The sequence below is a fragment of the Pelodiscus sinensis genome, chromosome 25 (genome assembly GCF_052426305.1).
Source record: "Pelodiscus sinensis isolate ZL-2025 chromosome 25, ASM5242630v1, whole genome shotgun sequence".
NCBI lineage: Eukaryota > Metazoa > Chordata > Testudines > Trionychidae > Pelodiscus > Pelodiscus sinensis.
Window position 1 is genome coordinate 21,415,327 of NC_143076.1, and position 15,753 is coordinate 21,431,079.

General features: G+C 53.5%; 1 protein-coding gene across 3 annotated transcripts in view; it reads right to left on the reverse strand.

Annotated features, from left to right (window-relative positions):
* Positions 1-15,753, reverse strand: part of BCL9L (BCL9 like) — a 92,773-nt gene that overhangs the window by 9,345 nt on the left and 67,675 nt on the right. For all 3 annotated transcript variants that reach the window (XM_006120928.5, XM_075909572.2, XM_075909571.2), the window contains exons 3-6: positions 14,992-15,114; positions 7,870-8,080; positions 6,179-6,263; positions 3,608-5,960 (exon numbers count right to left, since the gene is read on the reverse strand). In XM_006120928.5, coding sequence (XP_006120990.2) covers positions 3,608-5,960; positions 6,179-6,263; positions 7,870-8,080; positions 14,992-15,114 — 2,772 coding nt within the window. The remainder of the gene's footprint in view (positions 1-3,607; positions 5,961-6,178; positions 6,264-7,869; positions 8,081-14,991; positions 15,115-15,753) is intronic.

Consider the following 15,753-nt stretch of genomic DNA (forward strand, 5'->3'; position numbering starts at 1 on the left):
GCAAGAGAGAGAGACTAACTTAGTACTCCCTGCAGCCTACAGCCATCAGGAAGCATCCCCACTTCTCTGCTTGGAGCAGACACAGACTAAGGAGGCTGCAAAACCTCAACTAGGCCTGGCCCACAAACAACCGCCCCCTATGAACTTTGGGGAGGCTCTATGCTGGGACCACCTGCTGTGACTGGCACCAATGCCAGACACCAAACCGTAAGGGAGTTAAATCTGACCTCGTCCCAGTTTCCAAGCTCTGGTACATTCCTCATTGAACTGAAGAAAGGGGAGGAGCAGGTGCTGAAGCAGAAAGCAATGAGTTGGAGGCTCTTTTTCTAGACCTGGCCAGAAAACTTCGCCCCCTTTCCCTAGCTGCTTCTTTTTAAAGTCTCTATTAAATACCTGCGAGCAAAATATGCACTAACTTCAGAAGCTACTGCAGAGAAATCAGAGACTGGAAGCCTGGGGCACACACGTGAGGGCCAACTGCGAGTGAGAAAATGCAGTAGTTGATGGCGTGGTCTGCTCTAGATGGGTCTGTCTACACTACAGCACTAATTCGAACTAAGCTAATTCGAACTAACGCATCCAGACTAAAAAACTAGTTTGAATTAGCATTTTGCTAATTCGAACTAGCATGTCCACACTGAGTGGACCCTGAACCGGGGTTAAGGATGGCCGGAAGCAGTGCCGGCAGGGCATCAGATAAGGACTTAGAGCGTGGAGCTACTGCCTCAGGCTAGCCGAGGGCTGTGCTTAAAGGGACCCGACCCCCACCCCGGACAGACAGTTCTCAGGGGTGCCCCGCTTGCAAAGCAGTCCTGGCTTGGAGTGCCCGGAGTACCCACACTGGGCACATCACAGCACTCGGCCATCAGACCGGCTGCACTTGCCGCAGGCTGCCATCTGGGGAGAGGGGGCAATTGGGGGGCTGCAGGAGAGCTTCCACACCCAGAAGCCTGCAGAGCCAGCCCAGTCCTCCCCATCGGGGGCTCGTACCCCATTCCTCCCTCACCTCCTTCCACTTACCCTTCCCTAGCCCCCTTCCTGATGTACAAAATAAAGAAAATATGTGTTCAAAAATAGAATCTCTCTTTATTGAACAAAACTCGGGGAGACTGGGAAAAGGAGGTGGGAGAGGGGAAGAGAGAGGGTGGGAGAGGGGAGGGCAACTAAAATGATCAGAGGTTTGGAACAGGTCCCATATAAAGAGAGGCTAAAGAGACTGGGACTTTTCAACTTAGAAAAGAGGAGATGGAGGGGGGATATGATAGAGGTCTATTAAAGCATGAGTGGGGTGGAGAGGGTGCATAAAGAAAAGTTCTTCATTAGTTCCCATAATAGAAGGACTAGAGGACACCAAAGGAAAGGAATGGGTAGCAGGCTTCAAACTAGTAACAGAAAGTTGTTCTTCACAAAGGAAATAGTCAACCTGTGGAACTCCTTGCTGCAGGAGGCTGTGAAGACTAGAACTAGAACAGAGTTTAAGGAGAAGTGAGATCAATTCATGGAGGTTGGTATTAGCCAGGGGGTAGGAGTGGTGTCCCTGCCCGAAGTTTGTGGAAGGCTGGAGAGGGATGGCACGAGACAAATGGCTTGGTCACTGTCTTCGGTTCATCCCCTCCAGGGTCCCTAGGGTTGGCTGCTGTCGGCAGACAGGCTACTGGGCTAGATGGACCTTTGGTCTGACCCAGTACGGCCATTGTAAGCTCAGGGCTAAGGGTCGGGGGTCTCAGTGGACCCCCTTGATTTTCATGCACACCTGCTCCTGGGTGGCCAGGTTGGCAGCTCGCCTGCCCTAGACGGCCACTTTCCTGTGCCTAGTGCGGAGGTCGTGGACGAGGTCCACGATGTCCGCACTAGACCAGGCGGGTGCCCGCCTCTTGCGGTCCCAGGCAAGTTCCCGGGAGCCGCCAGCCTGGTTCCGGGAAGAAAGGGAGGGCTGGGGGGCATCGGGTGGCTGGCTCGAGCTGTGCCAGGTGCAGGGTCTGCTGGCTGGATGCTGGCAGGCTTGCACCTGGCACGGGCATCGTAGCCAGCCCGTGCCCCTTTAAGGGGTCCGGGGTCGGGAGGGGGGCAATAGAGTTTCCCTGGTGTTGGCCACAGTGGCCACCAGAGAAAGCTGGGAAGGGCTAGCCTCCCACTAGTTCGAATTAAGGGGCTACACAGCCCTTAATTCGAACTAGTAAGTTCGAACTAGGCTTAGTCCTCGTGCAATGAGGTTTACCTAGTTCGAACTAAGCGCTCCGCTAGTTGGAATTAAGTTCGAACTAGTGTAGCGCCTATCAAAGTTAATTCGAACTAACGTCTGTTAGTTCGAATTAAGTTCGTAGTGTAGACATACCCGATGAGAGTAAAAGATGGGATTGACAACACTGTGCTGAGCCCATGCTGCCTGCACCATGCAGGGCTACCTGGAATGGTTGGTTCCAGCTCTTAGGTACTGCAAGGGCCTCACCCTCGCACCCTAGGCATTGCCATGGGCAGGTTTCTGGTAACATCCAGTGTGTCTTCTGAGGATGCACATTGTCCTGGTGGGCAATGATTTAGCACTCACCCAGGCATCCTCAAGCAAGCTGGCACGGATGACAAGAGGGGAAATGTTGGGGGTGAGGCAGAGGTGGACCAGCTCCCTCAGTGAGAGGGAACACAGCTTTCTAGCTTGCCTGGTCACCCCCATGTGAGCAGAAGTACCAGAAAGAAAGTGAGGATGGAGAATCCTTCTAACACCAGAGGGACAATGAAAGACTCGAGTCAGTGTCAGGGGAAACTGAAGCACCAAGTGCTGAAGGGACTTGTTCACCGTGACAGTGGAAGAACAAGGCTTAGAATTCTGGAGTCATGATGCTCAGACTCTGCTTTGACCATTAGACAATGCTGCCTGCATGAAGAACTGATCCACCTGCAAAATTCTCTCCATTCTATCTGACCGGGGCCTGAGGAAGGTAATACAGGGCGCTGGGCATCGGTCAGAGGCATCTTGCAACCTCCCCAAGACTGGGAATGCTCAGCTCCCTCAGGTGCCTTTAACATTCAGTGCCCTGCCTCCCATCACACCATTTCCCTACCCACCCCTGGAGAGCATGAGCCACTAAGCAGAGGGATTTGGGGATGCTGGTGCTCTAGGTCCCCAGTTCCAGTGTCTCCCTCGAAACAGCTACACTGCCTTAGGCTGCCTAGCCTGGTCTTGTCCTTGGGAATGAGAGCACACTGCAGCGGGGGCAGTGCAGGGCACAGCATATCCCAGGCATTAATCCCGGGGGGGGCAGGCCAGGCTCGTTCAGCCCACCAGGGAAGAGCAGTCCCTCTCCAGGCCGTGGGCATGTCCCTAGTCTAGGTTCTTGCTTCCTTCTTCCCGATGCCGAGACACACTGGCCTGAGCCTGCACAGAAAAGGAGCTGGTGTTCTCACAGCACTTTCAGTGCTGGGCCCCCAGATGCCCACTCACTGGCCCCAAATCCCAGCAGCTCAGGGAGAGCCAGGGAAATAGCCACGACTCACTCCCAGTCTGAGTACATGGGAGCCACGGGACTATTGGGCCTCAGCAGCACGCTCAGAGCGACTTGCAGAGCACCAGGTGTCAGTGTGTGGCCTGAATCCCACGCTCACAGCTTACCCTGATCCAGCCCTCCCAGCGAAGCTGACGAATTCATGCTGATTGGCTGCTTGCTCTGGCTGACCCCTGGACTTGGCAAGGCGGTTTTGGGAGATGGCACCCATCCGGGCGACGGAACAGCCATGGAAGGGGACTTCAGACGGCTCGGTGAACTGGTGGGAGACCTGACATTGAGAGAGGAGCTCATCACCTGGGGCGACTTCAGAGGCCCAGACTGGTTGGAAGGTGGCATGCTGATCATCTGCGAAGGCGTCTGTGGGGACTTCAGGTTGGCAGATGGGGAGGGGACAAGCGGCGAGTGCACCTGGCTGAGCGTCGGGGACTTGAGGTGAGCCATGCCCGGGGAGTTCATCTGGCTGATGTTGATGGTGAGGTCGGAGGGCCTGCGGCCCAGCCCCCGGGAGGGTGCTGGGTGCATGTTGGCTAGGTTGCTCCCTTGGGTGGGAGGAGGATTGGAAGCTGTCGGCAAAGGGATGTGGCTGAGCCTGGTGGTGCTGCCCATGTTCCCAATGGGCATGGAGCCCTGCTCCGGACTGAACATGTCGTGGGCACTGCCCAAGTCCTGGGGCATGCCGGGATAGGGGCCCTGCCCACCTGAGAAGCCTGGCTGCCCTTGGCTGGGGAACTGAGAGGGGATCATCATCTTCTGCGGCCCCCCCAGCATGGTGCCACTGCTGCCATTCTGAGCCCTCACCCTGGCCAGGTCCTCGGGGCTGATGCCCTGGTGGGCTATCATGTCAGGGCCCCTCATCTTCTGCGACATCATCATCTGCTGCTGTGGGGTCATCTGGACATTGAGGTTCATGTTCATGTTCATGTTGACATTCATGTTCATGTTGAGGTTCCCAGGCCCCATGGGCGCATCCATGTCACGGAGGCTGGACTGGCTCATGGGTGGGCTCAACATCCCCCGGGAACCCGGGAAGTCCATACTCATCGGGGCACCGGCAAGGCTCTCTCCTGGCATTTGTCCGGGGAACATGGATGGGTCGATTTGCCTGTGAGCCTGTATCATCCTCTCCATTTCCAGACCTTGGCTCAGGGAGCTGCCAGACATCCCCATGGGCCTCTGCATCGCCACCGGGCGCTTCTCCATCAGCTGGTGCCTCAGGAGCTCCTCCCTGGCTCGGGGGTTCATGAACCGCTCGTGGTCGCCTTGCCCTGAAGGGTAGGGCAGGCTCCCTTGTGGAAAGTTGCCTGGGCCTCCCATTGGAGGCATATCCTCATTCCACCCCATGCCAGGCCTGACTGGCCGCTGCATAGCAGTCATGGGCCCCAGAGCATCCATGGGCACATTCTGCATCCCACCAAAGCCCGAGACCCTCTGCATCTGATTTCCAGGGAACCTTGGCCCTGGGAAAGGTGGTGCTCCCCTCAGCTGCATGGGATCCTGGACCTCTATGGGCCCCCTCAGCTGGTTGCCCATCCCTGGAGGCCACGGTTCCCCAGGTTTGCTGTGATAGGGCGGTGGTGGACCCCGGATCATCATGCCACCCATGGACTGTGGGATCATCATCTCCTGCATGGGCCGACCATGGATGCTGATCTGCTCCTCCTTCCGCCGCTTCTCCTCATAATACTCCTCCTGCAGCTTCCTCCAGGCCACCTGCTCTGGTGTCAGGCTGTCCTGGTTCAGCCGCTGCATCATGATGTTCATCTGCTGCCCCATGTCAGAGCCCGGGTGGTGGGAGACCTCGTGCTCCAGGTTAGGCCCCCCCAAATTCTGCGTCTGTGAAATCATGGACTGCAGGGGCTCTTCGTACTTCTTCATGCCTGCAGGTGGGAGGGGTGGCTGGGGAGCAGGGCCTCCCTCACCAGCACTTTGGTTGGACTTCATGAAGGGCTCAGTCTCCCCACTGCGCAGCAGCAGGCGCTCAATGTCCCGCAGGGTCTGCAGGGAGCGTTCCCGGTGCTCCAGCTGCTCCTTAGAGAGCCCCTCTGAGTTCATGGGGTTCCTGGGGCCCAGCCCTACCTGCCCGTTGCCGGCTGCCCCGGCACTAGTGCCATCCCCCAGTAGGTTAGAGCTGGAAGCACTAGAGGAGTCCACCTGCCCGGGCTGCACAGTTGGTGTGTTGGGGTGGTTGCTCCCTGGCTGGGTGCTGCCACTGCTATTTCCCACAGAGCTGGGAGTCAGGTCCCGCCGAATGTCCTCTCCCGTCCCGTCCTGCGCTAGGGAACTTGGTGCAGGCAGAGCTTGCTGACTGATGCTCTGGGGTGGGGGGGGCTGTGCCGGGGGCGGCTGGGGCTGTGCCTGGTTGCCTTGTGATGAAGGAGGCTGGGACTGCGGAGTGCTGGAAGCAGGTGGGTTAACTGGCAATTGCTCGGTGACTCCCAGCCCCTTGGGAGCTGGAGCCTAGGAGAGAAAGGGGTAGCCAAAGTCAGCAAATAAACACAGAAGGCAGGTGTATAGCCCCAGACATTGGCTGGCTTCAAGCCTTGAACCCCCTCCCCCCCCCAAGAACCAAGTGAGCCACCTCGGGGAGAGCACGCTGAAAGCAGGGGTCAGGGTGTGACTGGCCATGGGGGCATTGTGCACACAGACAGAAGTGCCTGGCTCACACCCAGCCATACCTGGTCTAGCTTTGCTCTGGGAACATTCTGCTGATGATAAGTCAGGATGGAGTCTGCTCGCCCCTGCAAGACTGCTTCTGCAGCACTGCGAGAGAGGACAGCCAGTCAAGAACAGCAAAGGGTTAGGCCAGAAATACTTAGCAATTCCCTGGGTCCCAGCATTTCACCCTCTCCACCTCTAGTGCTGTGCGCTGCCCCAGAAGGAGACCGCATGGGAGGGAGATGCTCTGGGATAGAACCCATGTTCTTTGCTATTGCAAAGTAACACAAAGCAAAAGCAAAACCAACATATAACATGAAAGAAAATGAGAAGTCACTGGACAGTGGCTCTCGTCCTGCTGGGGGCTGGCTCCTGTTCCCCACATCGGGCTTTGTGACCGGGTGCACAGGGTCACAGTGCTCCTCAGCTTTGGCCTCTGCCGTAACAGGAAGGAACAGGGGAGTGCAGCTGAGCCAAATATGAGCGAGTGGCATTGTGACTTGGCAGATGGCGTTGCAGCACCACTCACTCGAGTTTGGTCTGACCACATCCCCAGCCTCAAGCTGGGAAGCCAGCCGTGCCAAACCTCAGCAGCACTGTCACTCTGTGCGCCAGATCTCAATGTGAGAGCCGGGAGGCAGGTGCAGTCCATTGGGTGCTACACAGCGTGGGGCAGGCTCACTCAGCAAAATCCCCTCAGGGCCTCCCACTTCTCCTGGGACAGGACTCAAGGCAGCACACAGCTCCCAAAACCCCCAAAAGTAGAAAGAAGGAGGATTTCACAGAACACTAGCTATGACCCAAGCAGGCACTCTAAAGCTGTAGGTCCGCCAAGAACCAACAGCTGAGATACTGTAAAAGAGTGAAGGGAGCAAGCTGAGGGCCCATGGGCAGTCGAAGGCAAGCCCCCAGCCCACCTAGTCCCACCCCTTCCCCACCCCGGGACGCGCCACACGCGTGCTTCCCCCTTCCAACCATGGGGAGAGGAGGGCAGGGGAGCAGGCGCACGCTCACCGCAGCCTCCCCAGCCCCAGTGGAAGGTGCACCACACGGCCTGGCCAAGCCCAGCCCAGCCTCTCCAGCCCTGGAGCACTGGGGGAGGGAGGAGGGCATGCCACACAGCCAGGTCTGGCCTCCACATCCCCAAGGCACTGGGAGGGTGGGGGCTGAGGGCAACAACACTCCGCCCCCAGAACGCCTGCTGAAGGAGCAATGTGGAGGGGCCTATGCCTGGCGGTTTGGGAAGGCAGAGCCTTCTCCTGCCTTACATACCCAGCGTGTTAGCACCCCGTGCCACCTCCTGCAATCCGTCCTCCTAGGGACCTTCCAGATCACAACCACTGATCCATCTAACCAGGTATCCTGCCTCTGACAGCAGCCACCGTGTGGCTCAATGTCCTTGCTGTGACCCTTTACTATACAGGTGGCCAAATGCACTTGGTGGCTCATGTTGCAGCTGGTAGCGTCAGGGCACTGCTGGGAGGCAGCTCACATTTAAGACAAAGTCTCTCTCCTAGAAACTGACAAATATGGCAGAAAGAACGGGGGGAAGGAGGGATCATCCTGGGGCAACCCAGGGAGCCTTCAGTCCCCATCTCCTCCAGTACCTGCAGTGCTACCTGCAGCCTCTAGGAGGCAGCTGCACTAGACCAGCCCAAGTGGCTAGAGCAAATGGGGAGGCTTGGGGAGGACACGGGGGTTTACTGCTTACGTGTTAGCAAGGTGCGTGGTGAAGACGTAAACAAACTGGGAAGGCTGCTTTCCAGCACCACCGCCTCCACTCCCCCCAGCATCGGGCCGAAGGCCAGAAGCACTGCCGTGCGGTGCATTGGAAGAACTCGTCTCGTTCAGGCTCGGCAGCGGGTTGGACCCAGGACCAAGCTGTGAGGCTGTGGACATTGCAGGATCTGCTACATTACAGTCTACAGAGGCACAGGAAAGAGCAGCTGTTACCAACAATTAGCATAACACAATCTTCTGGGAAGCAGGGAGCAGCAAGCTAGAGCCAAACAGCTGGACTAAGGGTGGGGTAACAATGGAATGGAGGAAACTAGGGCTGGGATTGTGGGGTCAGCAAGCTGGGAATGAGGGGCACCAGCAGAGCTGCGTGGCCGGGAGCCCAGGGAGTCGGAGAGCCAGGACTGCGTGCGGTGTCAGAGGCGTGTGAGGAAAGGATTCAGCGTCTAGGGCAGCCCAACATGCTACCCTGGATCTGATCCCCATTCCGCAGGGCTTCCCAACCTAGGGGTCGCCATTACATTTCAAAAGGCTCCCCAGGTGGCTCTTCAGGAGCCATTCCCACATTTTTGAATTGCCCTGGGTCACCAAGTCTTCCCGAATTGTCAGAATGGGTCCCCATCTGGAAAAGGTGGAAACACAGGAAAGAAGGGAATCCGCATGTCCTGGGGAGAGAGGTCTCTGGCCTCTTCCTGCCATTCCCCCAGCCTCCAGCAGATGGCAGCACATGACAGAGAATTGTCTGAACCTGGGTGGCTACAGGCTCCTAAGGAGCCGGGTGTGGCTTAGTTCCTCCTCTTCATCTTCCCTTCTGCTGAGTGATTCACCCGACACCTCTAGCCCTTCCCCTCCCAGGACGGTTGCCGGAGCGACAGTCAGTCACCAATACTCCTACTGAATATTAACAGTCGTCGTGCAAATGCAAAGCACGACCTGCTGCTAATTACAGTGACCACCGGACAGCTGGAGGCTGGCTCGCAGGCAGTCGGCATTAGCACGCCCACCTGCACCAAGGCCTCTTGGAGCCAGAGCCACACGCATCCCAGGCCCTGAACTCCCTGGGAGGGCAGAGCTACTGCACCTTCAAGTGAACTAGGAGGTTCTGATACTAAAGGCAGGACAAGGCTGGAATGGGGGCAAGGCCAGGATTGACCCAGAGCTGCTTCTGTGCACTGTCCAAACTGCCCCGGGTCTCTGAGCCAGACTCCCTAGAGACTCCACTGGAAGGGGGATTTGGGCTCTAGCCTGTGTCCAGGGAAGGCTCACCGGGTCTTGGGGCTCACAGTTGACAAAACTCTAACAAACAGGGGCCTCACTAGCTGCTCCCAGACAGCCCCAGAAATAATTAGCACTCCCCTTGCACCTTTCACCTGCAGATCACAAAGCCTTTTGTAAAGGGCAGGGCAGCATTAGCCCTTTCTACTGCGGCACAGAGGAGACGAGACCCAGTGAATCAGTGGCTCAGCCAAGGAGATCCCCCCACAGTCCTGACTTCCAGCCTGGTGCCTGGGCTATACGGCCTGAAATCCAGTGATCTAAAGGAAGGAGCCTTGAATAGCACCTTGCTGTGAGCTCCTGTCTATTGGCCCCACGTGGAATGACACCTGAGAGCAACTCTGCAGCTCCTTGTGTGCCTGCCCATTTTCTTTATGCTGCCTGTAGAGGCACATCAAGGGGGGCACCTGCTCCCGGGCTGGCGATTCAAAAGGCACAGGACTCCCAGCCACTGCCGCTGCAAATTGTTGTTGTAGCTCCAGGTGGTGCTGAACAGTTGGCGGGCGAAGGCTAGCCCTGCAGCCCCTCCCCTCCAATCCAAGCCTGACCCCTTTCTGGAGCGAAGAGCCATGCTTCATACACCTTGTCCAGGGGCCTGGCAAGTCTGTCTGACCCCTGACTGCCTGCCTTGCGCCACACCCAACCGGAGCCCCACACAGCAGAGGGAAGGCTCCTTTCTAGGGCTTTGCCATGTTATGGGCATGCAGAAATGCATATTTCCAACTCTTCCCGTACGACTTCCCGTACCAAACTGGGTGGGGTTGCAACTTCTTTGGAGGATAGGGACATAATTCAAAATGACCTTAGCAAGTTAGAGAAATGGTCAGAGGTAAACAGGATGAGGTTTAATAAAGAGAAATGCAAAGTGCTCCACTTAGGAAGGAACAATCAGTTCCATACATACAAGATGGGAAGCGACTGTCTAGGAAGGAGCATGGCGGAAAGGGATCTAGGGGTCATAGTGGACCACAAGTTGAATATGAGTCAACAGTGTGATGCTGTTGCAAAAAAAGCAAATATGATTCTAGGTTGTATCAACAGGTGTGTTGTAAGCAAAACTCGTGAGGTCATTCTGCCGCTCTACTCTGCACTAGTTAGGCCTCAGCTGGAGTACTGTGTCCAGTTCTGGGCGCCACATTTCAAGAAAGATGTGGAGAAATTGGAAAGGGTACAGAGAAGAGCGACAAGAATGATTAAAGGTCTAGAGAACATGACCTATGAAGCCAGGCTTCATGAACTGGGCTTGTTTAGTTTGGAAAAAAGAAGATTAAGGGGGGACATGATAGCGGTTTTCAAATATCTAAAAGGGTGTCACAAGGAGGAAGGAGAAAATTTGTTCCTCTTGGTTTCTGAGGACAGGACAAGGAGTAATGGGCTTAAAGTGCAGCAGGGGAGGTTTAGATTGGACATTAGGGAAAAATTCCTAACTGTCAGGGTGGTCAAATATTGGAATAAATTGCCAAGGGAGGTGGTGGAATCTCCCTCTCTGGAGATATTTAAGAACAGGTTAGATAGATGGTGTAGACGGAGCTTGGTCCTGCCTTGAAGGCGGGGGGCTGGACTCGATGACCTCTCGAGGTCCCTTCCAGTCCTATTATTCTATGATTCTATGACTTAATGATGGCAGGAAGAGCATGAACATGGAATGGCAGCCCCTTTCCAATGGAGTCTGGAAAGATGACAGTAACGGCCAAATAAGTTCGGAGTTAGTGTGCACTGTGCTGCAACATTGCAAGTGGCTACAACATCCAGCTGTTTTTCTTTACCACCAAAAATACAGGCAGAAGCCCAAGATCAGAAGAGAAAGCTAGTGCACTACTAAGACTTTGGGACCTGCTGTGCTTTGCTGTCTTCACTTTCTCTCTCACCCACATCTCTTCAGAATCTTTGATTCCCTGGCGCTGGACACCCTTGCTGTGGCCTGTTAACTGCATTGTCCCATCCTGCAGAGTTTTGAAGACCCTCCTGGAAATATCCTTAAACCTGAGTCTAGGTTGGCCCAGTGGTCTTGGAACATCCACAAATTCTGCATACAGAATACTACGCCAGCGACTGTATTTAAGAACAGTGATTAGACTTGGCAATTTTGCTTTCTCAGGAACATTGGTTTCTTACTTGACATTTGGAATATGATGAAGACAATGGGTATGGAAGGTGTTTAGCCTATGCTCATGCCCATGTAGGTTGTCCAAGTCTTGCCTCTATCCAGCAGTGTAATCAAAACGCACAGCTGGTAGACCCAAACCTTTATGTGGGCTGATTGGCTGAAGATGATGGCTGCCTTTCCAATGTGCAGGGGCAGACGACAGTTTTGCGGGGCCCCAGGCAGCGTAATTCCATGGCTCCCCCCCTTTGCCACGGCGCATTCGCAGCGGCGCCACGGCGCATGCGCGGGGCTTTCTGAAGCGCAGGGCCCGGGGCAGCCGCGCTGTTCGCCCTACCCTATATCCGCCCCTGCCAACGTGAGAACTGAGCTCATCTACATAGGTTATACAATACAGCTGATCCTAGACAGCAGAGCCTGTGCATAACTTTTAGCAAGATACTAGCTATTAAAATGTCTGTTGCAGTCAACACACTTTTGCCATAACCATTATCCTCTTTAGACCAATGGTTAGTCCAAATTTGCCACAAAGTAGTGCAAAGCTACTGCCAAGTTTTGAAAGATCCTCTTCACTGTATGAGACAAACAGTGCACCATCACCATAAAGTCTACTGTTAGCTCTACCCTGTGCAATATTGAAGTGTTTTCCGTACACTCTCAGTGCTAGATTAGAAAGCATGACAAGGCAGCAGAGAGAAGAATATATTGAAAAGAATTAATGCCAGAACACATCCCTGTTTGATACCACTGCTGATTAGTATCAAACAGTCAGCTTGATCACCATCATATTGGATAAGAACATAACATAAGAACGGCCGTACTGGGTCAGACCAAAGGTCCATCTAGCCCAGTATCCTGTCTGCCGACAGTGGCCAGCGCCAGGTGCCCCAGAGGGGGTGGACCGAAGACAATGACCAAGCAATTTGTCTCCTGCCATCCCTCTCCAGTCTCTGACAGAGGCCAAGGACACAATTTATCCCCTGGCTAATAGCCTTTTATGGACCTAACCTCCATGAAATTATCTAGCTTCTCTTTAAACTCTATTATAGTCCTAGCCTTCACAGCCTCCTCTGGCAAGGAGTTCCACAGGTTGACTACACGCTGTGTGAAGAAGAACTTTCTTTTATTAGTTTTAAACCTGCTACCCATTAACTTCATTTGGTGTCCTCTAGTTCTTCTATTATGTGAACTAATAAATAACTTTTCTTTAAATCACCCTCTCCACACAACTCATGATTTTCTAGACCTCTATCATATCCCCCCTCAGTCTCCTCTTTTCTAAACTGGAAAGTCCCAGTTGCTTTAGCCTCTCTTCATATGGGACCCGTTCCAAACCCCTAATCATTTTAGTTGCCCTTTTCTGAACCCTTTCTAAGGCCAAAATATCTTTTTTGAGGTGAGGAGACCACATCTGTACACAGTATTCAAGATGTGGGCGTACCATAGTTTTATACAGGGGCAGTAAGATATTCTGGGTCTTATTTTCTATCCCTTTCCTAATAATTCCTAGCATCCTATTTGCCTTTTTGACCGCCGCTGCACACTGTGTGGAAGTTTTCAGAGAACTGTCCACGATAACTCCAAGACCTCCTTCGTGATTTGTCGTAGCCAATTTAGCCCCCATCATACTGTACGTGTAGTTGGGGTTATTTTTCCCGATGTGCATTACTTTACACTTACCCACATTAAATTTCATTTGCCATTTTGTTGCCCAATCACTGAGTTTGGTGAGATCTTTTTGAAGTTCTTCACAGTCTGCTTCTGTCTTGACTATCCTAAACAGCTTAGTATCATCCGCAAACTTTACTACCTCACTGCTTACCCCCTTATCCAGATCATGAATAAGTTGAACAGGATTGGTCCCAGGACTGACCCTTGGCAGCCTTCATGTCACTGTGGAAAGACTGAACCAGACTGACGAGGGCCAGAGGGGCAACAAATTCTCTTGCAATTGGAAAAGACCCATTGGGCTTACCAGGTCTTTGCAAGATCTATGAAAACCACGTAGAGAGGTTGTCCTTGATCTTAACACGTCTCTTATAGCTGCTTTAATGAAGGCTATGTGGATAATTGATCTGCAGGCTTGGAAGATACAGTGACTCTCTGAATATACACATCAGAGAGACCTGTACCTTACCAGCAATTCTAAGGAGAGATTCCTCTGTAATTTTTGCAATCACTTCATTCTCCTTTGATTTTATAGAACATTATGATGCCAGTATAGTTCATGTCTTGAAACGCAATACCCTCCTTTCCTCCACCAGGCAAACAAGACATTAGGCAGATGTTTAAGTCATATTCCCATACTTCAGTTGGAATTCCTTTTCCTGTAGCCTGTCCTGGTGCTAGGGTGGTGATTGCCTTTTGAAGCTCATGTATAGATGGTTCTATATCAAACTCTTTGACAGTTTGAAACCTGGGGATTGCATATGTGTTACTTAAGAAAGAGTGGTTTCATGTGACCAGAGCTTGTGATACTGCATCTGTTGACAATGTCGTCTCCACTAAGAGCTCTGAGTGGGGCAGGCTTCCTGGCTGCTTTCTTGACTCCATCATCCACTGTGACCTCTGTTCTTGAAGGACATTTTTACCTTTTCTCAGAGAAAGCGCCAGTACAATTGAGCATATTTCTTTGCTGTTTCTTCCAATGTTCTCTTGGCCATGCTGAGATTAACTCATTTCAGGAGAGCGTTTCCTGTTGTAGTGGATATATGGCATGCATTTCGCTTCAATAACTGAAAGTATACTTCAGTGCATGTGGAAAACCAGTCTATATGCTGTACAGTACTTTTACCGAAAGATGAGGTTGCAGGTATATAGGGATGGAGAAGACAATGCAAGTCCCTTCTGTCAAATTGGGAGCCTGGGTCATTCAGGAGGTGGAGAGGTGTTCATAGCTATAAGTGTCCTGAGTTTTAAGAAATGCCAACCACTGTGAATACTGATCTATGAAAATTTGCTCTTACTTTAGGGACAATTTCTCTGAATCACAAACTGATAGCTTCACACATTTAATGACATTACTATGTTACACTCACTGTAAACAGAATTTAAATACAACTCTGGAAGCAAATGGACAGATCTAGGGAAAGATTTTTTCCCAGCAGCTAGGGAACTTGACTATTGATCCTAGTTATTAGGAAAGCCATTGGCAGGATGAAGAGAGGTGAGAAAGTGAAGGACGGGCCCAAGTGGACCTGATGGCAGCTGCCTAAAAATATTTTCACTTCCACAGTTTGAAAATAGTTGAATTCAAGATGCCACAAAACAAAGGATCCATGTGGGAGGCATTATCTGCAGCACAGTGCTCATGGAACAGAACGAACTCTGTGCATGCTCACTGGTCTGCAAAACAGCCCTGAAACCAAGTTAGCACTAGCCATGCACAACAGCCCGGCACAGCCAGTCCGCCTGTTGTGGGGTCAGAAGGGGAATGTCCCCATGGAGATGGGTCCAAGAGGGCTGAGGGACTGATGCAGTCCCATATCTTCCTCCCTCACAACGCACGCGCGCACACACACACACACACACACACACACACACACGCGCAGGACAATATCACAACCCTGCTGCTTCAACACATGCCTCCCCAAGTGACCTGTGAAACCAGCAGATATTTCTTCTGGGAGCCATTGCTACCTTCTCTGCTGGACTCCAGGACAGGAATCAGATGTGCAGTGATCTTGGGGCTGTGTGGGGAGGGGGTACTGTACTCACTGTGTGTGCTGCTGATGGGTTTGTCGTCCTCCTCGCTGTCTGGGCCTGAGCACCATTCGTCCCCGCTGTATGGCTGTTTCCTCTCCAGCACACACCGACGCTTGCTGCGAGGAGCCACCTCACCTGCAATGAGACAGAACCGTCGGAAAGCAGGAAGTGCCACCGCACAGCTATGGACAGCGTTGGCTGGGGCTCTGTCCCTCCTCTCCTGGCACACAGCGTTGTGATAACAAAGCCAGCCAGGGGGAGTCCAATGCACAGAAGGGCAAACATACAGCAGTTCAGCTGTCCATGCCAGGCCTCACCCTGGCCCTGACAATCGGCCTGGCTGCTCCCTGCACTAAACCACAGCGACCTCACCTAGCATGGAGCCATGTCGACTCCAGCCCAACAGCAGAAGTGACCTACTGTGGGTCAGAGGCCCTGCTACCCCCAAAGTGCAGGGCTGACACTGAGCCTCCCTCCTGCAGTGCACAACTTGGAAGCAGCCTGTCCATCTCCGGCCCGAGAGCAGTGGCTGAACTGCAACGTGCCTGCAGCAAGGATCTGCTTGTGCCGTAGTCAATAGTCCCCCTGCTACCACAGCTTTGCAAGGAGGCATGTAGCAGTCAGAGGCCAGGTGGGAGCCCTGCTGCCAGGACCCCTGCTCTACACAGCCATTCCTCGCACTGGGGGCGGGATCACGGCCTGGGCTGGGCCCAAACTGCTGCCACAGAACAATTTACAACACCAAGAGATCGTCGGTCAGGGAGCCCCAGCACC